The sequence below is a fragment of the Priapulus caudatus genome, unplaced genomic scaffold (genome assembly GCF_000485595.1).
Source record: "Priapulus caudatus unplaced genomic scaffold, Priapulus_caudatus-5.0.1 Scaffold108, whole genome shotgun sequence".
NCBI lineage: Eukaryota > Metazoa > Priapulida > Priapulimorpha > Priapulimorphida > Priapulidae > Priapulus > Priapulus caudatus.
This window is the reverse complement of record NW_014577169.1, coordinates 103309-126853: the sequence shown is the minus strand read 5'-3', so window position 1 is coordinate 126853 and position 23545 is coordinate 103309. Positions and strand designations below refer to the sequence as shown.

General features: G+C 44.5%; 3 protein-coding genes across 4 annotated transcripts in view; 1 reads left to right on the top strand and 2 right to left on the bottom strand.

Moving 5' to 3' along the window:
* LOC106805303 (rhomboid-related protein 2-like) overlaps positions 1-5723 on the top strand; it is a 22358-nt gene extending 16635 nt beyond the window's left edge. For both annotated transcript variants that reach the window (XM_014806844.1, XM_014806843.1), the window contains exons 7-9: positions 1264-1364; positions 1849-1996; positions 3396-5723. In XM_014806844.1, coding sequence (XP_014662330.1) covers positions 1264-1364; positions 1849-1996; positions 3396-3568 — 422 coding nt within the window. In that variant the 3' untranslated portion in view covers positions 3569-5723. The remainder of the gene's footprint in view (positions 1-1263; positions 1365-1848; positions 1997-3395) is intronic.
* A 181-nt stretch (positions 5724-5904) lies between these two features.
* Positions 5905-15913, bottom strand: LOC106805282 (neural Wiskott-Aldrich syndrome protein-like). Its single transcript, XM_014806819.1, has 7 exons — positions 15713-15913; positions 15024-15338; positions 14445-14798; positions 8641-8955; positions 8344-8402; positions 7987-8237; positions 5905-7174 (listed from the first exon to the last, which is right to left on the bottom strand). The coding sequence occupies exons 1-7, from the start codon at positions 15833-15835 to the stop codon at positions 6891-6893; spliced, it is 1701 nt and encodes a 566-aa protein (XP_014662305.1). The 5' UTR covers positions 15836-15913; the 3' UTR covers positions 5905-6890.
* A 5727-nt stretch (positions 15914-21640) lies between these two features.
* LOC106805281 (fibropellin-3-like) overlaps positions 21641-23545 on the bottom strand; it is an 11186-nt gene continuing 9281 nt past the window's right edge. Inside the window, exon 5 of the mRNA XM_014806818.1 lies at positions 21641-21806. Within this exon, the coding sequence (XP_014662304.1) occupies positions 21641-21806 (166 nt within the window). The remainder of the gene's footprint in view (positions 21807-23545) is intronic.

Below are 23545 nucleotides of genomic sequence, written 5' to 3'. Positions count from 1 at the left end.
CTCGTGTCATTAAACCATGTTATCGTATTGGGTCAGTAACGATGCTTCGTATTGATGTCATTAAATCATGTTCGTATTGTGGTCACTAAAACATGTTCGTGTGTCATAAACATTGTTCGTATGTGTCATTAGAATACATGTTTTCGTCTGTGTAATAAACATGTTCATGTGTTTCATGATCATGTTTGTATGTGGTTCATTTTAACATGTTCGTGTGTGCATAAAGCATTATCCAGTGTGTTTTCATAGAAACATTGTTTGTATTGTCATAACATACTTAGTGTGTCATATTCATGTTTGTATTGTGTCATAAACATGTTCGTGTGTCATATCCATAACCAGTGTGTTCCATTAATACCTGGTTGTATGTTCCATTAACATACTAGCCTGTGTCATTAATTCAGTGGTTCGTGATTGTTGTCAGTGAACATGTTCGTAGTGCTTGTCCATATCATGTCGTTATGTTCATAAAAAACCATGTTCGTGCTGTCCCATAAAACCATGCTTTCGTGTGTCACATAAACATGCTTGCGTGTGTTCATAAACATGTGGTTCGTGTGTCAGAGCATCGTTTCGTGTGTCATAGCATGTTCGTGTGTCATACATTTTCGTGTTCAATAACATGTTCGTGTGGTCCACGAACATGTTATGACACACGAACATGTTATGACACACGAACATGTTATGACACACGAACATGTTATGACACACTAGTATGTTATGACATACAAACATGTTATGACACATACGAACATGTTATCACACGCAAACATAGTATGACACACAGACATATTATGACTCACAGACATCTTACAACACACAGACATAGATATGCACATGGACCTGTTGTTGCACGTCAGACACGGTAAGACGTGCAGATGAATTGCAATGCAGTGGATGTGTTCTGACTCATGGTACAGTTAAGACCCACAGACATGTTGAGATGTGCGACACCTCTATATTGGGATGTGTGAAGTGGATGTGGGTTGAGCCATACGGACGCGATCGAGGTCAGACGTGTGATCGTGTTTTGGTTGTTCTCACAACACTATACAGTTCAATTTTAACTCTGTAGTTTCTTGCGCAATAATTCGAGATGAAATTTTCTTTGACAAGTTCCGAGTTAATCTGTTTGTGATAGGCACTACGATGCAGTGCTACCTAAATATAATACAGGCAAGAATGTTTACTGTAAGCACCTGAAGTGAATAGGTTTAGCATACTATATACCTGTATATTTATCATACTGTTATATTATTGTAGGGTCTCTGGGCACGTCAGTAGTTGACAGCTATGTATATCTAGCTGGTGCGTCGGGTGGTGTATACGCTGTACTGTCTGCCCATCTCGCAAACGTCATTATGGTAAGTGAGACGCAGTGCTAATTTGATAATCTTTTTCTGACTTGAGATTCTTCGTGATGTAAACCCAATTAGATCCACTAGCGCTGCAAACTAAAGTCATATAGCATCGGTGTGTGCTATTTGTGTGCATTTTGTTCCCTCGACTACTAGATCCTATTATTGACTTGCACTTTTTCGTGTTGTTATAATTACCGTATATACTCACGTAATAACCGCAAATTTTGCCTCAGATTTCAACCCTGTATTTGCTCTGCGGTTTATAAGTGCGCCATACCGTGAGGGGAAATATACTAGGCGCAATACTTGGTTACCCGATTCAAATTGAGGTGCGGCTTATAGGCGCCCGCGGTTATTACGCAATCATATACGGTAGTCACCTTGACGAAAATCATAGCAGCGCACTAAAACATTTAGCCTTTTTAGCGAGGTAAGAAGTCACACAACAATGACGGCTTAATGCAATACCACTGCTCTCTGCTCTCAGAATTGGTCGGAGATGGAGTTTGGCTGGGCGCGGTTGCTGTTTGTGATAATCCTCGCGGCATCTGACATTGCTACTGCACTCTACTATCGCTACACGGGCGTCGAGACTGGCGTCGGATACGCTGCTCATTTCTGTGGGGCTCTGGCAGGTGAGTGCTCAGCGTTAAGCATCTTGCTTCTGTAGCGACGTAAGGCCACAATTAAAAAAATTGTTGTTTGCCCTCACCCGACCCAGGCTGAAAAGTTTGGGTAGGTAGGGAGGCTTTTTTTTTTTTACAAATTCAGAATGGTGTCTACATGCTCTGGTGTGCTTGAGTGGAGATACCTTTTGTGTTGAATGTTTGTTTTTGCTTGGTACATATAATGTATTGCCTACAGATTTATATAATGTACAGTGATACAATTTGTAAAAAAAAAAAGGAATGGGAGAGATCAATAAAATTGTTTGAGTCGGCCCCTTTTTGGCGGGTCGGTCGGGTGAGGGCAAACAAACAATATTTTTATCATGGCTTAATGTATGTGTAGTATACGTGCTGTGTGGGCAGAGGCCACCACCGTGACATGCTCTCTATGGATGCAAGATAATTAAATGATGAGTGTCGCAGTGATACTCACCTTATCGGCCTGTTATTTGATTTTTGTTCCATCGCCTCAAATCGCTCTCCGTTTGATCTCCTTTTCTCTGTTTTTCCATTGAATATACATAATATCAATTTTATTTTTTAATTAATAATTATTTGTCATACATAATATCATATACATAACAAAACATAACTTTTTTTTCCATGTTGCCTTCTTTTCTTCTCACCTGACATTTTCAGCCCTTTATACCACCACCAAGCATCCCTCTCCCCACTAGTCACTTTTTCTTGCACACTCACGCTTTCTCGTCCCCTTCTACCACTGCCCGCTTCCCTACCTTTCCCCAACCCCCCCTCCACACACAGGGGTGGATCCAGAGGGTTTGGGTGACCAGTTTCCATAGTTCTAGTCACAGCTAGGGTGGTCCGGGGGCATGCCATTTTAAAGAATTAGGCTATATTTGGTGCATTCTGGTGAATTTTGAGGGTCAATTCTGAAGATACCCAGCCTGTGACCGGTTTCTGAAAACCGGTGCAAACCGGCCTAAATCTGCGCCTGACACATCCCAGATCCCTCGTTATTGTCACCTAATGCCTGTAATGCCGATCATTATCATCGTCTCTTATAATCACGCCAGGAGTCTCGGAACATCTGCCTCCTCTGCCGTGTCTTGACATCAATCATAACGACATTCCTCAAACTCGACACTTCAACAAATTGCGAATCTGCGGATTTATTCGTTAAAATATTTTCTCTGTTTTTTCTTTGTATAAATAACAAAACCTAGCCTTTTTCCTTTGTTGACTTCTTCTCACCTAACAATACCACCATCAAGCATCCCCTCCCTCCCCCTCCACTAGTCACTTTAGCCACGGATCTGCTCGTTGAAATCGCGCGGCGAGTCAACGCTGCCGCTCGCCACAAATTGAACGATGTGTGAATTTCGCGTCTCGTCTCGCCCCGCAGGCGTCCTCGTCGGCATCGTCACGCTGAAGAACATCGACGTGAGGCCGTGGGAGGAGAAGGTCTGGTGGATCTCGCTGTCGGTCTTCCTCGCCGCAGTCATGTTCGCCGTCTTCTGGAACATCTTTTACTGCGGCTTCCCGGCCGACAGCCTCTCCGGCTTCTGTCGGGACTAGCCGGGAGGCGGAGGGACCAGGAGGACCGGGAGCGTGGCGACAATCACCTCTGCCTGATGCGAGGCAGGCATCCTCAGGGTACGCACGTCTCCGTTCGTCTGTGCGTGCGTGCGTGCGTGCGTGGGTTGTACGTATTTACTTGCTTACTACAAAAAAATGTGGAAATCTCGCTGTATAGATTGCGTCCCCAGAAAATTTTGTCTCGTGATTCGGAAGTGCTGTCTGGTGAGTTTTCCACGTCGTGTGTCAGTTGAAAAGTATTCAATCGAGTTATGGTTAGTGGAACAATTGTAACAGGGCTCCGTTACATGCAAGACCATGCGGTTTACACGTGTTTAGGCTCTCACCAAAGTATCGAGTTAACACGTGTAATATTGAACTGAACTTAACAAATCACGTTCTACTCACGTGTAGATTTCACGTGCGCACTTCCCGTATTCTTAGAATTTCTACCCAGGTGTTCTCCCACACAGATCGTGGTTATGCGTGTCAACCCAGTTAGCATTTAACAAACATCTCGGGCGTTGGCTCATTATATTTTAGCAATGATCATTTTGTAATTACCTACTCTACATATTAACGGAGCCCTGTTACGCCATAGCGGTAGGTGCTGAGTGCGTGGGCAGACCCCCGAATTGTAAACACCCGAGCAATCCCATTCGAACTTTTTGTGCAATATTCGCGATTTGCGAGCTGTGGATATTCCCGTGCTAAACGATATCTACGCATTTAGCTGCATTAATTGCACCATTTACCCAGCACGTGCTTAGCAGTGCTGGCTTCAGTGCATAGGCAGAGGTTAGCCGTTGCACCCAGCCGGTAGCAGATGCACACGTGTTTAGGTAAACATACTGCTCTGCTCGCTTGCACGCATGGTGTGTGTGTGTGCAGTGTGCAGTGGTTTGTCTCGGGCAAGCGTGACCGTCCAAAGTTCATGTTTATTCATAGAATTGTCAGCACTTGCGTAATTGGCCATGTATGTATGTTAAATTGACATTGGGGGGGAACAGACACAGGTTATTATCGGTCTGTGTTACAACATATTGTTCATGAAAAATGTGATTGCTAAAATGCATACAATTAAGGGTCGATTAGCATTTTCGAGTGTGCTGTATTGTGTGTACTGTAGTTTATACTACCGGCCATCTTTAACAGTATAGTAGAAGTAGGCCTATGAATATACAGAATTTAATATTAATTTGCATGACATTATATACCGATTTATTTGTTTGTGATCAATTGTATTAGCTCGTTTATTATTACGTTTTTTTGTTAATACTATTTTTTTACAAGAGTAATTTTTAATATTGATTCTATTGCCTATATTCCCAAGCATGCGTCCCTCTTCAATTCGACATTTTAAATGCCAATTAATAATCAGGTAACGATGAATTCTTTAAAAATATTTTCTAGGTTGTGTTTACGAATAGGTAAATGTTAAGCATAGTACTTATAATTCTATGCAAGGCCACGTGCATAAAATATCTTGTGTATTCAAACCTAATAGATTTTGTTGCTGTCGAGGATTTTATGGTAAATGTAATGTATACGACTGTAGTATTTGTGCAGGCAGTGCTCAGATAAATTTTTGATTAACAACTCGACCACATCTAAAATCATTGGTTGGTAGGTTACCACAACCAAGAGATTTGAGTGGCCTAAAATATCCAAGTATATGATCATGTGAAAATACAAAATCGCTATGATTTACATGTGGATGTAGTGACAGCTGGGACAGTAGGATAGCTTACGTACTTTTATATAGAGAAGAGACTAAAAGAAATTTTAGATTTTGATAAAAAACAGTATTTAAACCAAGTAGACTGTTATAGAAATTGTCATATTTGAACTGGTAACCAATGCGGACGGGTTTTTTCTCTTGTGAAAATCGAAAATGTTTATAGAAGGCGATTTGTGATTATAATGGAGGCAATATAATAACAATCGGTAGTAATATATCAGACAGATATGTCTATATGTAACTTCTGAAACAGTTATGTATAAAGCATGTGATGATGTTATTTTTACAGATATTAGTAAAAAATCATTTATTGTCTAACTGCGAGTAGGGCGAAGTTAATATGTTACCTGTGCCTTCATATAAGCTTATGTTGTTGATTTTAAATGAGACAATAAAAATGCTATATGTGATCTATATATTATTCTACATCATACATGAACGGTTGAAATTTTGATTAGAGTGATTTTTGATAGTCACAACATTGCATTAAAATTTGTTCATCCTGCCAACATTTGTACGTGTTTCAAACTATTTAATAATAATGGACTGATCAGGAGTCAGGGTTTTAATTGTTAGCTCAAAACGATAACTAATGTTTTTAAATTAAATAGATCATATTTATTTTCACGTGCTGTATGCCATTGCCATACACCAAAAATCTTACAAATGCCTGAAATATACCCCCAATGCATTCGTACAATAAAACGGGGAAACAATATGCCCCCCTATTGCAAGAAACGGTTAATATCTAATTAGACAAAATGAAAAGAAATGAAATAACCAAAGATATAGAATAAAGATCTATTTTATATCTATGGAAATAACCGGTTGTCTATTCACTTCACCCTTAACCTGTTTGCAAGGATAACTAATTACGAAAATATGTAATTTATTTATGCCCTCAACACACAGTTGAAACCATTAATCTGCATTAATAGTGTGGCCTGAATTTCAACAGCTCGGCTTAGCGGAAAATTATCCAATTATATCCGTACGACACCGATTTCCGCCAGAGAATCCAGAGTGTTTTGTTTCATCTGGTATTATTCCTAAATTTCAAAAACTATACCGAACGCACACAGGACATATCTGTTGGTGCTGCGAGGCATCCTCACTGATCCCAGTAAGAACATGCTTCACATACCTGTAGATTTCTGTATACGAAGTGACATACGAACACATTAGGTATGTGTTTGTTTCACCCTGTTGGGATAACTAGTCAGTTGTTGTTATAACTTATAATGCACGCATCTCTGAGAGTATTCACAAAGTTATGTACATTGTGTTATCGAGTACACACGATGTACATACATCTGTACCTTTAATTACACGTAAAACTCATTGATATGGAGCTGTGTGTACCACACGAAGCCCATGCTTAATGTCCATCACCAGATGTAAATCAGTCGCACGTAAGACATTCTAACTCAATTGCTTCGACGTTGAATTTCATCACCTGATCTCTTCATCACTTGACCTCATCGTCACCTCATCTCATCGTCACCTGACCTCATTGTCACATGATCTCGTCGTCACCCGATCTCGTCGTCACCCGATCTTGTCGTCACCCGATCTCCGCCTCTAGTCGGACCAGTCGTCGTCGTCATCGTCGTCGTCGCTACCGCTCGAGTCGTATCCCTGGATGGCCATCTCGCGCTGCTTGAGCGCGTTGAGCAGCGCCCCCGCAATGCCCTCGGTCTCGTCATCGGCCGGCGGCGGCGGCGGCACGTCCGAGTGGTCGACGGGGTTGAGCTTGCGACCCTGCCGGATAGCGCTGAGCAGATCTCCGCGCTCGTCCCCGCCGGCGTGCGTCGACGCGTCGACGTGACGCAGCGCGCCCGCGCCCTTGAAGTTGTGGATCTGATCTAGCAGCGAATTGCGCGAATCGGTCGGCTCCCTTTTCTTTTTTCCTTTTTTTTCTTCCTTTCTTTTTCTTTTTCCTTTTTTTTGCCCTTTTTTTTTTTTTTTTTTTTTTCTGCCTCTTCTTTTTTTTCTTCTTTTTTTTCTTTCCTTTTTTCTTTCTTTTTTTTTTTTTTCTCTCCCTTTTTTTTTTTTTTTTTTTTTTTTCCTTTCTTTTTTGTTTTCTTTTTTTTTTTTTTTTCCTTTTTTCTTTTTCTTTTTCCTTTTTCCTCCTTTTTTTTTTTCTTTTTTTTTTTTCCTTTTTTTTTTTCTTTTTTGTTCTTTTTTTCTTTCTTTTTTTTTTTTTCCTTTTTTTTTTTATTTCTTTTTCCCTTTTTCTCCGTCTACTTTTTTTTTTTTTCTTTTTTTTTTTTTTTTCTTCTTTTTCTTTTTCCCTCTCTTTTTTCTTTTTTTTTATTTTTTTTTCTTCTTTCTTTTTTTTTTTCTTTTTTTTTCTATTCCTTTCAGGCGTGGCCGCCGCGTGCGCGGCAGGGGTGCCCCGCCCGACGGGCGCGGCGGCGGCAGGCCTCGCCGCTGGGCGGGGTGGCGGCGGGGGAGGAGGGGGAGCCCTGCGCCGCCCGATTGCTCGCGGCCGGCGGCGGGTCGCGCGGTGGCGGCCGCGGCTCGGGAGCGGGGGCTGCGCGACGTGCGCGGCTTGGTGGGGCGGCGGCTGAGCGAACGGTTGCTTGACGCTGGGAGGGGAGGCGGCAGAGCGTCCGCGCACGCGCGGCGGGGCGGCCGGCTGATGTCCCGCGTGGCGGGGCGGGGAGCTGCAGACTGCGCGGATGGCGCGGCGGCGGCGCGGTGCGGCGCGGGCGGCGCGCGCTGGGGGCGTGCACCGACGCCTCGCGCTTCACCGCCCCAGGCCGCCCTGCTTCGCGATGAAGTCGTAGATGAAGCTGCGCGTCGCCGTGTCCTGGAGGTCGTTCTCGCGAGATGCCGACCTTCTCGAAGAGCGTCTTCAGTTCGGATCGAGCGTTGTTCATGTCGAAGCCCTTGTTCGGGTCCCAGCCGAGCGTGCGCGACGTGCTGGAAGTCGCTCGGAAGCCCGATGTCGGCCTTCGTCAGCTTCTGCCGCTTCCCTCGCTGCTCCTTCTTCTTTCTTCTCGATGGTCGTCCGTTCGTCGATCCTCACCACTGTGACGTCCCCGTCACCGTCGGCGCCGCCGACTCTGACGCGTTCTGAGTCATGCCCTGTAACACAAACACGGGGGGACGAACTCAGTGCGCGCCGTTTGTTTCCGCGGTTGTCAACCCTGTAGAAGCGTTTAGGATGCAATATCTCGTATACGGCAATGAACAGATGATCATTCTACAGTTGTAGCCATCGCATTGCTTCCGAGATTTTAAAAGCGACAAGCGCACGCACACAGCCCGCAAAGTTTCGATACGCTTTCATTAGAAATGCCGCGGTAACGTAAGACGCTCTCACCTGTCGACGCTTCTCTGCTTGCGAGCTTGACGCTCGTTGATCTTGCTCTGCAGGACACTGCCACAGAGTCGCAGCCTCCTGCTCGCTGGCGAAGTTCAGGCCAACCTCGCACATGTCGCCAGCAAATGTGTGGAAGTAGGGCCGCGGCGACGCGTACTTGAACTGCGTGTACACCTCTTGCTCCCAGACGAGCGCGCCCTGCCGCAGGTCGTACGCGGCGCAGGAAGTACGAGCGCTTGTTGCCGTCCTTGACAAGCACACCATGCCGCAGGTCTTGCGCTTCCAGCGTTGCGGATTGGGTTCGGCCAGATATACCTGTAAGGAAAGCAGCAAGCGCAATGCCCAGTGTTGGAATTGCAGCCTGTCCCCCTAGTCCGCGCTCGATAACTTTTCAGTAGGACAGGGTAGTTTTTATTGATGTTACTAGTATTGGTTGCATAGTAGAAATCAAAATTTTCGAAGTTAGAAAAGACTGGCTTTCAGATTCATTTAGCAAGACTGTAAGCAGCATGAATACAAGAAGGCAGCAACGAGACCGCTGAATGGTGGCAGTGACAGAGTCACGCCTGTACCGCATCGGGAACAGAGCTGGACGTTTACCGCGGTAGAAACAAGGTTGCGCCGCGCATACCTGCTGAGATTGGGGGCTTTATTTTGCTACTTACTGAATCGTGAGTTGTAAAGCGTACCTGCACTACTGCGGAGACGAGGGTTGTGCATCCCTTGCCGAGCAGACCGAACAGACGTTCATTCTCATCATCCGTAGCAACGATGACCGGTATTCACAGGAGTTTCCTCTTTACTGACATGTTGTCCTATCTAATGATAGCCGTAGCTCACGCCCATACAACTTCACATGTACGACCTTCCTTCATATAGAACGCAAGGCGCGGATAACCAACTTTTAGTTGAGCACTTCTTATGATCATAACAATGTGAAAAAACTACAAGCAGTCAAACAGAAAATAATGACTGTGTTTCCCCCATGCATTGACACGAGCGAAGGTGCGCGGGGGGGGGGACGGGGGTCTCGCTCAATTCTCAGCCGCCACAAGAAATTTTGCCCAAAGCAGAGACTCGCTGACGAAAAATCACTATTCTTCCATAGACAGTGCTTATAATGCACCAACAATTAGTCTTAGAATGCCACCAAATTGACGCATTTTTCAAAAATCGATCAGGGAGGTCGATATACAGTGTACGTTAACTTTAGATAACTATAATAGGTAACACAAGAGAAAAGGCGGTCGAGTTGGGTATAAGTATAGAAGAATGACGGCATGTTCTGGTGATTGCGGTGTACATTATTGTGAAATATGTCGATATCTACTATATATATGTAAACTTGGCTGTTGCTGGGGATACACACTACACTACTGACACTGTAAGTCATACAGATTACTCTGTACTTACTGCGGGCAATTAAGTGCAGCATACTAAGGCCGCGTGGGCTGAGTAGGGACTAGCTGTAGTAGTAGTAACTATTAGCCTAGTTACGGTTCGCCTGGCCACCGCGCAAACCGTACGCGGGCTATAGTTACTAGAGCTGAGCAGCCGCTATGTCCCCCAGGGTACTGACGACGTCTGAATGGCCGTAGTACCCTGTAGGTGCATACGGAACGTACCCTGGTACCGAGAGCATAATCAATCAAACGATGATTTATATGCTTCTGCTGGTACTATCTAATATTGCCGGACCGTACCTCGCCTACTCACTAACGAGTCTAGGCGTCCGCTAACGCCTACTCCGCTAACCCTACACATATCAGAGAGTTACCAGGTACGTTCGGCAGTACCCTGGGGAACATAGACCCTGATGAGCGTTACTAGAGCTAGGTACGGACTACTAGGTAGTAGTAGCCGCAAGAAACGGTGATAGACTCGAAGACATGTGTATTGACATTTACCTTCGCAGGCTGCGTCGCGGGCTAGACACTGTCACTAGTGTCTCACTAACCTTCTAAGACTAAGACTCAGAGACATCCTTGCAAGAACTGTTGTTCCGTAGTGTTGCTGTTGGCACTGTTGCCAGGGGACTGTTTAGCTGCGTACTATACAGCCGCCCTTCATTAACTGCCGGCAGGGCTATAGAAACATTGTCAGCCTCGTATTTCCGCGTACTGCAACCGATGTCACCACCTGTCGCCCACGAAAAATGATCGGCAAAACACAAATGATCGGGCTTTTTAACCCTGTATTTATCTACGTCAGACATCTCACTATTGTTTGAACACTTTACACCACTGTTTAATTTTATCCTATTAATTACTCAAGTCAGGCATACTGGCAATCCCGTTTGAAAATAATATCTGAGTGTGCGAACGCGTGACGCTACCGGTCATTGTAATATACATGCACCGGATATGTAAGGCAAAACACATAGGACAGCTAATGCGTGCATCGTATATACGAATACCTGTGACGTCACGCGCTTCGCAACGCAAGAATATCTTCAAAGCGGATTGGGCCAGTAGTGCTGACTTGAGTAATAAAGGATAAATAGCATGGTGCTAAAGTTTATGGAGTGTTCAAAAGATAGGTGAGCATGTCCAATTGTAGTTAAATAAGTGTTAAAAAAGCCCGATCATTTTCCGCGTTATTGCGATCAATTTTTGTGGGAACAGGTGGTGACATGTTGCAGTTAGTGAAAACTCGAGGCTGACAATGATTCTATAACCCTGCGGCAGTTAATGAAACGCCAGGGCTATATATACGTACTACGTACTAGAGCGCGCTACGCACTGTTTGTAGTGTTGGTGCTAGCTCTAGTACTATAGCGCGCTTACATTAACTGCCGCTGCGCTATAGACCGACCCCATGCGGGCATGCCGATGCGACCAACTATCCCGATTATACCCGACTATAAACGTCTGCTGCGTAGGCAAATTAATGCCCTCTTATTCCGACCAGTGAATATGTCTTAAGTTATAGCCGCTACTTAAAATTGAACCTGCTAACTATCGTTCAATGGATATACTTCGCCGTATTTCTTGTGACACACATTCGATTGCGAACTTCAAACGGCCATTTTCTCGGCGGTGCGCTGCACAGCCGCCAGTCAGCTCGGGAACTCATGCTATTTCCACCGTGTGACGAGGGTCGGCGTGGTTGTGCCGACAAAAATTGTTGATTGTCAAGTAACAAATTAGCCGATCAAAAAGAGATATGTAATCATTAAGTATTTAGTCTATGAAAGAATGAAACAAATTACCTATTATTAAATTTGTTACTTGACAACAAACAATGATTTTTGCTCCAACAACAACACAACCGCCCCACCCCTCCACATGCGGAAAATACATAAGTTCCGCTGGACGGCTGGAGTAAAGGTGGTCCATCGCATGCCCCATGGGTCGGTCTATAGCCAGCGTCAAGTTAATGTAAAGCGGCTATCAGTAGTATATACGTGACTACTACTAGTTCACATAGCAGCCTATGATTGGTGCTAAGCTGAAGACTGTCAGTGACTCGGTGTCACTGTCAGTGACCGAGTTAAAACTAAGTGGTATTTTTGTTCTTCAACGTTTCGGATAATCTTAGCTCACGCAATGTACAATATACACATTTATTGTAAAATAAAACACCGAAAGTTTACCTCAAAACGACAAACTTCATAACGCAACTAACAGGAAAATATGACCCGGATACCCGGGTTTGCCCATGATAGCACATGATAGGGTTAGCGGATAATAATTTTGCACAAGACAACGCCATAGTTATAGTTGGCCCCGACATCTAGCGAGTAATTTAACAAGCAATTCGTCTCTATTCTCGGCAACCTCACCTGGAAGTATCTACTTAGTACTATATAATAGTAGAAAGAGCCGAAATGTCGTTTTCCGTATCTCCTCCGAAACCGTGCCGCGTGTGCTCGCGCGAATCGAGCTGGGGCCTCTGGGCGTCGCGAATACATTCCGCTACGTTAGAACGGCGGAACTATTTATTCTCCTTAAGCAATCATTTTGAAAGCCTTCCAATTCCCTTTTTGTTAGGTTTGTTCAAGTTTCACTATTATTTAATATAGATGGGAGTATCGTGCACTCATATAATTTCACTCTAGCTTCTATTGTGAAATTGCCTACTAATTGGTTTGGTTTAGTCATTGTTACGACAATGCTGGAGGCATCGCGCCACATTTGTTTCCATACTCTAATGTACAAGGAAATGGCGCTCTTTTTCGCCTGCCACAATTTTTCCCTGTGCTAATGTACATAAAATGGTGCCCGCGTCGCTCGTCGCCGTTGCAAGCCAAGATGAATAATTTCGGGTAATCTTTCGGCTAAGATTAGGCGTTAAAATGGGCAGGGGCATGCCCGCGAGAGATGGGCGTTGTAAAATCCGTTCTAAAATCTTCGCTTTGGTCGCAGCATCCTGTCACTATCCTTAACCTAGATGCCGAGGTACCTGGAAATTATATATGGCTCTCGCGACGCTGGTCATGTTGCCAGCAAAGATTTTATTCGGCCAAACTTACGCGCTGAAAATGCGCAGGAGTAGCCACACCCGGGAGAGATGTGCACGGTAAAATTTGCTCCTGAAAGTTTACTTTGGCAGCAGAGCATCCCGCCACAATTTTTCCCCTATGCTAATGTGCATGCATGGGGATGGCGCTCGCGTCGTTGCATCTCGGTTTTTATTACTTGATCGGTAGCAGTAGGCCTATACGTATACATATAACAAAATAAACCAAACTAATTGTAATTTTAAAATGAACTGTTTTAATTAACACAAATCGATAACTTCCACATTATTTGTTTATATTGTTAACATTGCAAATAACAACACGCACTAGTTTTCTTTCGATCAAATCAGCAGTTATATACATTTGGTTGTTTATCGTGGTGCATATTGTCACAAAGTCAATTATTCTATCGTTTGTTACCTATTACACGTTCCAAGAAGTTAGAATGTTTTTTAATAATATATTGATTTGTTATCAAGGCTTTTCTCAGCAGACATATACTGCAAGTTATACAAACTGTATAACTTACACACATTGTACAACTATAACAATCTTTAAAATAATAAGAAATTATGCATTAGCCTACTAATTAATACATTTTGATAAACGTCTCTTCTATGACATTTTGCGTTTCTATAATACCAGGAAACCGCCTTTTCCGAAATATATTATATTTTATAATGAACCGTGTGTTTCAGTAGGTTATTGCTATTTAATCAACGTAGGTTATTGCTATTTAATCAACGTAGGTTATTGCTATTTAATCAACGTAGGTAAAGCGATCGGTCTTATTCACTACGCCTAGACAACAAACACATTTTTCACATCTCTTTACAACAATACAGCTTTTTTTTGTCTTACAGTGTGCATAGCCTCGCCGCAGTACGGCCGTGCGTGCACGTTCTTCTTAAAGCGTCAACATCTCGCAATTTATGCGTAGTTCAATCTAAGTTGACCAGTCCTGTAATGCCTATGACGTCATAAAAATCATGACGCTACGAATCCTGTAGAGGTGGCATTTAGGCCCGAATTTCACACCTCGTCTTCGCCGTTTTCGCAATCCTTCATTCCGTTATTCACTCTGCTGAAGTAGATGCACGGCGGATTTCCTTTAAGACAGCGAAAGTATGGCTTCCATGTCGGCGAGTAAAAACTCTTGGCAGCCAGGCGGGAGCACACTGAAATCAATGTGAAATATTGTTATATATGGCTGCGAAAAATTCCGAATTGTGATTAGTGTGAAGCATGTCATGTGCCGTAAAATAACGGGCGGGCACAGCACGTACACACACGCACGCACGCACGCACGCACGCACTCGGGCGGGCGCGCGGGGGCGTGCACCGACGCCTCGCGCTTCACCGCCTCCAGGCCGCCCTGCTTCGCGATGAAGTCGTAGATGAAGCTGCGCGTCGCCGTGTCCTGGAGGTCGTTCTCGGAGATGCCGACCTTCTCGAAGAGCGTCTTCAGGTTCGGATCGAGGTTGTTCATGTCGAAGCCCTTGTTCGGGTCCCAGCCGACGTGCGCGACGTGCTGGAAGTCGCTCGGAAGCCCGATGTCGGCCTTCGTCAGCTTCTGCCGCTTCCCTCGCTGCTCCTTCTTCTTCTTCTCGATGATCGTCCGTTCGTCGATCCTCACCATCTGTGACGTCCCCGTCACCGTCGGCGCCGCCGACTCTGACGGGTTCTGAGTCATGCCCTGTAACACAAACACGGGCTCAGTGGCCGCCGTTTGTTTTCCGCGGTTGTCAACCCTGTAGAAGGTTTAGGATGCAATATCTCGTATACGGCAATGAACAGATGATCATTCTACAGTTGTAGCCATCGATTGCTTCCGAGATTTTAAAAGCGACAAGAGCACATACACAGCACGCAAAGTTTCGATACGCTTTCATTAGAAATGCGCGTAACGTAAGACGCTCACCTGTCGACGCTTCTCTTGCTTGCGAGCTTGACGCTCGTTGATCTTGCTCTGCAGGACACTGCACAGAGTCGCAGCCTCCTGCTCGCTGGCGAAGTTCAGGCCGGCCTCGCACATGTCGCCAGCAAATGTGTGGAAGTAGGGCCGCGGCGACCGGTACTTGAACTGCGTGTACACCTCTTGCTCCCAGACGAGCGCGCCCTGCCGCAGGTCGTACGCGCGCAGGAAGTACGAGCGCTTGTTGCCGTCCTTGACAAAGCACACCATGCCGCAGGTCTTGCGCTTCCAGCGTTGCGGATTGGGTTCGGCCAGATATACCTGTAAGGAAAGCAGCAAGCGAATGCCCAGTGTTGGAAATTGCAGCCTGTCCCCCTAGTCCGCGCTCGATAACTTTTCAGTAGGACAGGGTAGTTTTTATTGATGTTACTAGTATTGGTTGCATAGTAGAAATCAAAATTTTCGAAGTTAGAAAAGACTGGGCTTTCAGATTCATTTAGCAAGACTGTAATGCAGCATGAATACAAGAAGGCAGCAACGAGACCGCTGAATGGTGGCAGTGACAGAGTCACGCCTGTACCGCATCGGGAACAGAGCTGGACGTGTACCGCGGTAGAAACAAGGTTGCCCGCGCATACCTGCTGAGATTGGGGCTTTATTTTGCTACTTACTGAATCGTGAGTTGTAAAGCGTACCTGCACTACTGCGGAGACGAGGGTTGTGCATCCCTTGCCGAGCAAGCCGAACAGACGTTCATTCTCATCATTCCGTAGCAACGATGACCCGGTATTCACAGGAGTTGTCCTCTTTACTGACATGTTGTCCTCTAATGATAGCCAGTAGTCTCACGCCCATACAACTTCACATGTACGACTTCCTTCATATAGAACGCAGCGGGATAACCAATTTTTAGTTGACACTTCTTATGATATAAAATGTGAAAAAACTACAGCAGTCTAACAGAAAATAATGACGTGTTTCCCCTGCATTGACACGAGCGAGGTGCGCCGTCTCGCTCAAATTCTCAGCCGCCACACAGAAATTTGCCCAAAGCATAGACTCGCTGACGAAAATCACTATTCTTCCATAGAACAGTGCTTATAATGCACCAAAATAGCTTAGAATGCACCAAATTGACCATTTTTTCAAAAATGGATCAGGAGCGATATACAGTGTATGTTAACTTTAGATACTATAATAGGTAACACAAGAGAAAAGGGGTCGAGTTGGGTATTAAGTATAGAAGAATGACGCTGTTCTGGTGTTGGGTTACATTATTTTGTGAAATTGTGTATCTATATATATATGTAAACTTGGCTGTTGCTGGGGATACACACTACACTACTGACACTGTAAGTCTACAGACTGTACTCTGTACTACTGCAATTAAGTGCAGTACTAAAGCCCGGTGGGGCTGAGTAGGGACTAGCTGTAGTAGTAGTAACTATAGCCTGAGTACGGTTGCCGCTGGCCAGCGGCAACCGTACGCGGGCTATAGTTACTAGAGCTGAGAGGGTTTATGTCACCCAGGGTACTGCCGGAACGTACCCTGGGTATGGTCCAGTATACCGGAACGTACCCTGGTACCAGAGCATATAAATCAACGTGATTTATATGCTCTGCTGGTACTATCTAATATGCCGGACCGTACCTCGCCTACTCCACTAACGAGTCTAGGGAGTCGCCTACGCCTACTCCCTAACCCTAACCATATCAGATAGTTACCAGGGTACGTTCCGGCAGTACCCTGGGGGACATAGACCCTATGAGCGTTACTAGAGCTAGGTAGGGACTACTAGTAGTAGTAGCTCCAAGAAACGGTGATACGTCGAAAGACATGTGTATTGACTTTACTCTTGCAGACTGGTCGGGCTAGACACTGTCACTATGTCACTAACTTCTAAGACTAAGACTCAGAGACATCCTTGAAGAATGTTGTTCCGTAGTGTTGCCGTTGGCACTGTTGCCACTGTTGTAGCTCTAGTACTATAGCCCGCCTTCATTAACTGCCGCAGGGCTATAGAACATTGTCAGCTCGATTTCGCTACTGCAACCTGTCACCACCTGTCCCCACGAAAAATTGATCGCAAAACACAAAATGATCGGGCTTTTTAACACTTATTTATCTACGTCAACATCTCACCTATCTTTTTGAACACTTTACACCATGTATTTATCCTTTTATTACTCAAGTCAGCATTACTGGCAATCCCGTTTGAAAATATTCTGGTGTGCGAACGCGTGACGCTACCGGTATTGTATATACATGCACCGGATATGTAAGCAAAACACATGGCAGCTATGGTGCATGTATATACAATACCGGTGACGTCACGCGTTCGCACGCAAGAATATTTTCAAACGGGATTGCCAGTAGTGCTGACTTGAGTAATAAAAGGATAAATACATGGTGTAAAGTTATGGAGTGTTCAAAAAGATAGGTGAGATGTCCATGTAGATAAATAAGTGTTAAAAAGCCCGATCATTTTGCGTTTTGCGATCAATTTTTCGTGGGAACAGGTGGTGACATGTTGCAGTAGTGAAATCGAGCTGACAATGTTCTATAACCCTGCGGCAGTTAATGAACGCGGGCTATATATAGTACTACTACTAGAGCCGCTACCACTGTTGTAGTGTTGGTGCTCAGAGAATCAGCTAACTGTCAGATTTGTTCTGCACTCACGAGAAGCAGACACATCCGGCTCCTGTTTCACATGCTTCCCATTCATTCATCATGGGTTTACCAAGGCCTGATGATACATGCATGATACTGATGTGGTGGTTACCGCAATTTGCAGTGTCCAAGTGTTTTATCAGGACTGGGAAATATTGATAGCACTTTGTCATGGTGGCTAAACTATCGTTTACATTCAGTGCCTGACCTAATTGCAGCTGAATTAGCAAACGATGCATCATGGGGTCTTCTATTCTTTCTCCACCAATCTCAGGATTTGATACTGTTTCTGCCTTCCATTGGGAATTGAAAGACAGAACAGCTTTGGGATGTTGGGTGCAGTATGCTCATCTCAAAACCGATTATTTGCTCGTTATCCCATGGCTCCAAGGCCCATGGTATCCCCCAACGACGTGGAGCCAAATGAGAGATTAGTTGTTCTTTGTAATCTGCGAACACAGCAACTCAGCATGGAATGAAGCCAGGAAGCAGTTGTTCACGCGTCAAAACCGTAAGATGGAAAACAATTCCTGCCAACGTGGGGCATGCCGTGGATACAGCATTGTGAAAAGGGCTGTTTAGCAGGCAAGGCACATCGGGTAACAGGTCACTTATAGGAAGAATCCATGAAGTTCTCATCGCCGAGATTTATGGGGCTGGGAGAGAGTGACAGATGATTCGCCCATGGCCTATGCTGGAACCACTCCTTCAAGAGGCACCAAAGCTAGTCATGAAAACTGTTAAAATGTGGATGCAAAAATCTTGTAGCAAAAAGATGCAAGTGTGTTGCATAGCAAATCTCATGTACACAGTATGCTTCTGTTCCAGGACAGTGTAACAGAGAATAAGCAACGCAAACTGAGCATATGAGTACTGCCCATGGATTCATTTAATAATAACATGGACACATCTACCATTGGATTGCTTTTACACGGCTATCGCGCAGTGGCCTTCTATTGCATGCACATGTGTCCTTCAATAGGAATCTGATGGAACGCGGTTTTGGCGGCACGAAGGTGTACGCTTCCTAAAGTGTAACAGAAATTATGACGAAGTATAGATGGCAGTTCTTTTAAGTTTTCATGCATAAATTTTTTTCACGTGTTCCTAAACCCTCTACCCGAGTTCTTTGACCGTAAAAAACATTTATATTTGTATTTGTTTAATTTGAAGGTGTTATGTTAGATAATTTCAATGTTTCCGCATCGGGTTGCCTTGAGCATAAAACATAAAAAAACAGGTAAGATACCTAGCATCCTGGTAACCGTGGCACGTATAGCCATTTTATGGCAAAGAAATGGCGTTTGTGGCAGGCCATTTTGTATTAAATTTTTTTTTGGGGGAAGATAGTTATGATAGATCACATGTGTCTATACCCCGTTTTCTATTGGGTGCATTGACTCAAAAACACAATGTATAGAGACCAAGATCATGGTACTTGGGGGCACTTACAGCGATTTATGGCAAAACTGGTTTTGTGGCGGCAATTTATGAATTGCAATTTTTTGGCCACGGGAAAGATAATATGCTTATGATATTTGACATGCCGTTTGATTGCATTTCTTTGACTATCAACAACATAGGTAATAGGCACCAAGATACATTGTAATCGAGGCACTTACAGCTGAATTTATGGACAAAACATGTCTTCTGGTGGCCATTTTTAATTTTTGATTTTTTGCGGGAAACGTTTGGAGTGACATCGTGTTTCCCCGCAATTTTTGAAATCGACATACTCAAAAACTATGCGGCCCTAGGGCAAATTTTCACAATGCTTCCTTTCCAAGAAGTGCGACACCTCAGATCACATATCCCCCCCACTAATGTATGTATGGTTTGACATTCCAGCCTACAGGTATTCACCAAGCGAAAATTCGTAAAAAACTGTAAAGAAAGGTCACGTGATCATATCTTCAACAATTTTCTAGCATAGAATACCACATATATGGCAACTAATATATCAGTTCCTAAGTTTATTTTTTGTACTCTTAAGGCCCTGTTTTTTAGGGCAAATAAATTTTCAGGCCGATCGTTTCCATGTCCGCGATTTAGGACATGCGCAGATCTCGAGTTTTCCAGTAAGCTTAACCTAGGCTTGGATCCATTATCACAAATGTTTGTTAACATGGTTAAGAAGTAATTGTGCAAAGTTTCATGCTTTATCCACAAAAGTGAACAAATCAGCTATTTTTTGGACGATAGCAGCTAGTAGAAAGAGCCGAAGTGCTCCGTTTTCCGTATCTCCTTGCCGAACTCGTGCCGCGTGCTGGCTCGCGCGAATCGAGCTGGCCGCGCTCTCGGGCGTCCACCATACATTTCCGCTACGTTAGAACGCGGAACTCATTTATTCTCCCTTAAGGAATCCATTTTGAAAGCCTTCCAATTGTTCCTTTTTTGTTAGGTTTGTTCAAAGTTTCACTATTATTTAATATGAGATGGGAGTATCGTGCACTCATATAATTCACTCTAGCTTTATTGCTGGAAATTGCCGTACTGAATTGGTTTCGGTTTAGTTGTTACTACGACAATGCCTGGAGGCATCGCCGCCACATTTGTTTCCATACTCCAAATGTACAAGGAAATGGGCGCTCTTTTCGCACTGCCACAAATTTTCCCATGTGCTAATGTACATAAAATGTGCCCGCGTCGGCTCGTCGCCGTTCCGCAAGCCAAGATGAATAATTTCGGTAATCTTCGGCTAAGCATTAGCGTTAAAATGTGGCAGGGGCATGCCGCGAGCAGATGTGGCGTTGTAAAATCCGTTCTAAAAGATCTTCGTCTTGGTCGCCAGCCATCCTGCTCCTTCCTTAAAACCTAGGATGCCAGGTAGACCTGGAATTATATTGGCCTCTCGCCGACGGCTGGTCAGTTGCAGCAAAAGACTTTATTCGGCCAAAACTTACGCGTGAAATGGCCGAGGAGTAGCGCACACCCGGGAGAATCGTGCACGGTAAAAATTGCTCCGAAAGTTTACTTTGAGCAGGCAGCTATTCCGCCACAATATTTTCCCCTATCTAAATGTGCATGCATGGCGGATGGCGCTTCGCGTCCGTTGCATCTTGGTTTTTATTACTTCGATCGGCGTAGCAGTAGGCCTATACGTATACAATATAACAAAATAAAACGCAACCTAATTGCTAATTTTAAAATGAACTGATTTTAATTAACACAAATCGATAACTTGCCACATTATTTGTTTATATTTTATAACATTGCCCAATAACAACACGCACTAGTTTATCGTTTGCATCAAAATCAGCAGTTAATAGCATTATGGTTGTTTATCGTAGTGCATATTGTCACACAAAGTCAATTATTCTATCGTTTGTTACCTATTACAGTTCCAAGAAGTTAGAATGTTTTTTAATAATATATTGATTTGTTATCAGGCTTTTCAGCAGACATATACTGCAAGTTATACAAGCATTATAACTTAGCACACATTGTTACAACTATAACAATTGTTTAAAATAATAAGAAAATAGCATTAGGCCTACTCTAATTAATTACAATTTTTTTGGGATTTAAAACGTCTCTTCTTCTATGACATTTTCGCGTTTCTATATAATACCAGGAAACGCGCTTTTCCGAAATATATTATATTTTATAATGAACCGTTTTTCAGTAGGTTACTTGCTATTAATCAACGTAGTTTTAATGTAGGTTCTAATTTAATCAAACGTACGGTAAAGCCGAATCGTCTTAATCCACTACTGGCCTAGACAACAAACAATTTTCACATCTCTTTTACCAACAATACAGCTTTTTTTGTCTTACAGTGTGGCATAGGCCTCGCGCAGCTACCGGCCGTGCGTGCATCGTTCTTCTTAAGCGTCATACCATCTCGCAATTTATGCGTAGTTCAATCTAAACGTTGACCAGTCTCTGTAAATGCCTAATGACGTCATAAAAAAATCAATGAACGCTACGAATCCTGTAGAGGTGGCATTTAGGCCCGAATTTCCACACCGATCGTCTTCGCCGTTTCGCAATCCTTCATTCCGTTATTCACTCTGGGCTGAAGTAGATGCAAGGGCGGATTTCCTTTAAAGACAGCGGAAAGTAATGCTTCCATGTCGGCGAGAACAAACTCTTGGCAGCCAGGCGGAGCACCACTGAAATCAATGTGAAATTATGTTATATATGGCTGCGAAAAATTCCGAATTGTGGATTAGTGTGAAGCATGTCATGTGCCGTAAAATAAGCGGCGGGCAAGCACGTACACACACGTCAACGCACGCACGCACGGCACTCACACACGCCACACACACACACGCAGCCGCACGCAACGCACGCCACGCACAGCACGCAACAACACACACCACACACACACACCAACAGCACACGACGCACGCACGCGACGCAGGCCACGCACACACACACAGGCCACACACACACATATATATATATATAATATATAATATATATATATATATATATATATATATATATATATATAAGGCTAGGCTCGCTAATGTATAATATCGCTTTAATATCGCAATTTTTTAAATTTTTATTTAGTTAAATATATAAGTACTGATTTATATAATTATTGCACGAAAAGATTCATCGTGAAGGCCAACGAACAGAACTGCCAGTTGTGTGCCGGCGCGCAGCTGGGCCATCCAATTACTACTTATACTGTCATAGCGCTGCCGCTAGTTCGTCGCTGCCGTTGTCGTCGTCGTCGTTCCGGTTCGCCATCTCACTTCCAATCGGAGCTGTCGCATCAATCACCGCTTCGCTCGTCCTCATAGCTGGCTGAGTCGGAGGGATGCACCGCGGTGACCCTGCGACCGCATCTCACATTACGAATTCATTCGATGGTGAAGGCCCCCGGTCCCCCGTGTTCCCCCGTTTCACAGTTGCGACGCGGGTCCCAGCCGCTGAGACACTCGCCAAGGTGTAATTAGGCCAAGCCCTGGTCCACCGCATGCGGCCACCGTCAGGCAAGGACGTATCTGACACTCGTCGATTATCTGAGTAGATTTTTACTTGTAATAAGATCGCGGTAATAAAATGGGGGGCGAAAAATGCCAGATTGAGACAAATTTTTGTTTCAAACGCAGTAGCGCGATAATTGGCTGCACAATTTGTCCGAGTACAAGCCATATAGCACAGGTTTATAGGTGTATTGTTCTTATAAGTTCCTTTCACAAAGTTCATGAAAATACGCTTGCTGGAATGCGAAGCCTCTTATAAATAGTGGTGAAAGGTTTTTAATAACGATCAAATCTACCACTAGATACCTGACTGTCGGGTGACGAAACGTAGCAATAGTGTTAACCACACTCCTGTCGCGTATCACCACTCGAGTATAATCAGATAGAGGTAAGGTAACTGTATATACTTACTATTCTCACAATTCCGGCCCGATTATCCAGAATCGCCAGACGCACGTGTACGCATCTTCTGCCGTCCTATTGTCAGAATCCCGTGCTTGACAGGGCAGACGAATAAACAGTCGTTTGCACCCTGTAGCAGCGAAAATGTCCATATATAGCTTCACACGTATGCGTATCACGCGTGTGTGCGTGCGTGTGCGTGGCACGTGTGGTGTGCGGCGCGGTTGTGCGCGTGCTGCGGTGCGTGTGCGCGCGCGCGCCCGTGTGTGCGTGCGCGCGGTGTGCGTGCTCGTGTGCGTGTGCGCGCAGCGTGTGTGTGCGTGTGCGCGCGAGCGTGTGTTGTGCGTGCTCGTGTGGCGTATGCCCCATGTGTGTGCGTGCTTCGTGTGTGTGTGTGTGCGCGCGCGCGTGTATGTGTGTGTGTGTGTGTGTGTGTGTGTGTGCGCGCGACGCGCGCAGCGCAGCGCGCGTGTGGTGTGTGTGTGTGTGTGTGTGTGTGTGTGTGTGTG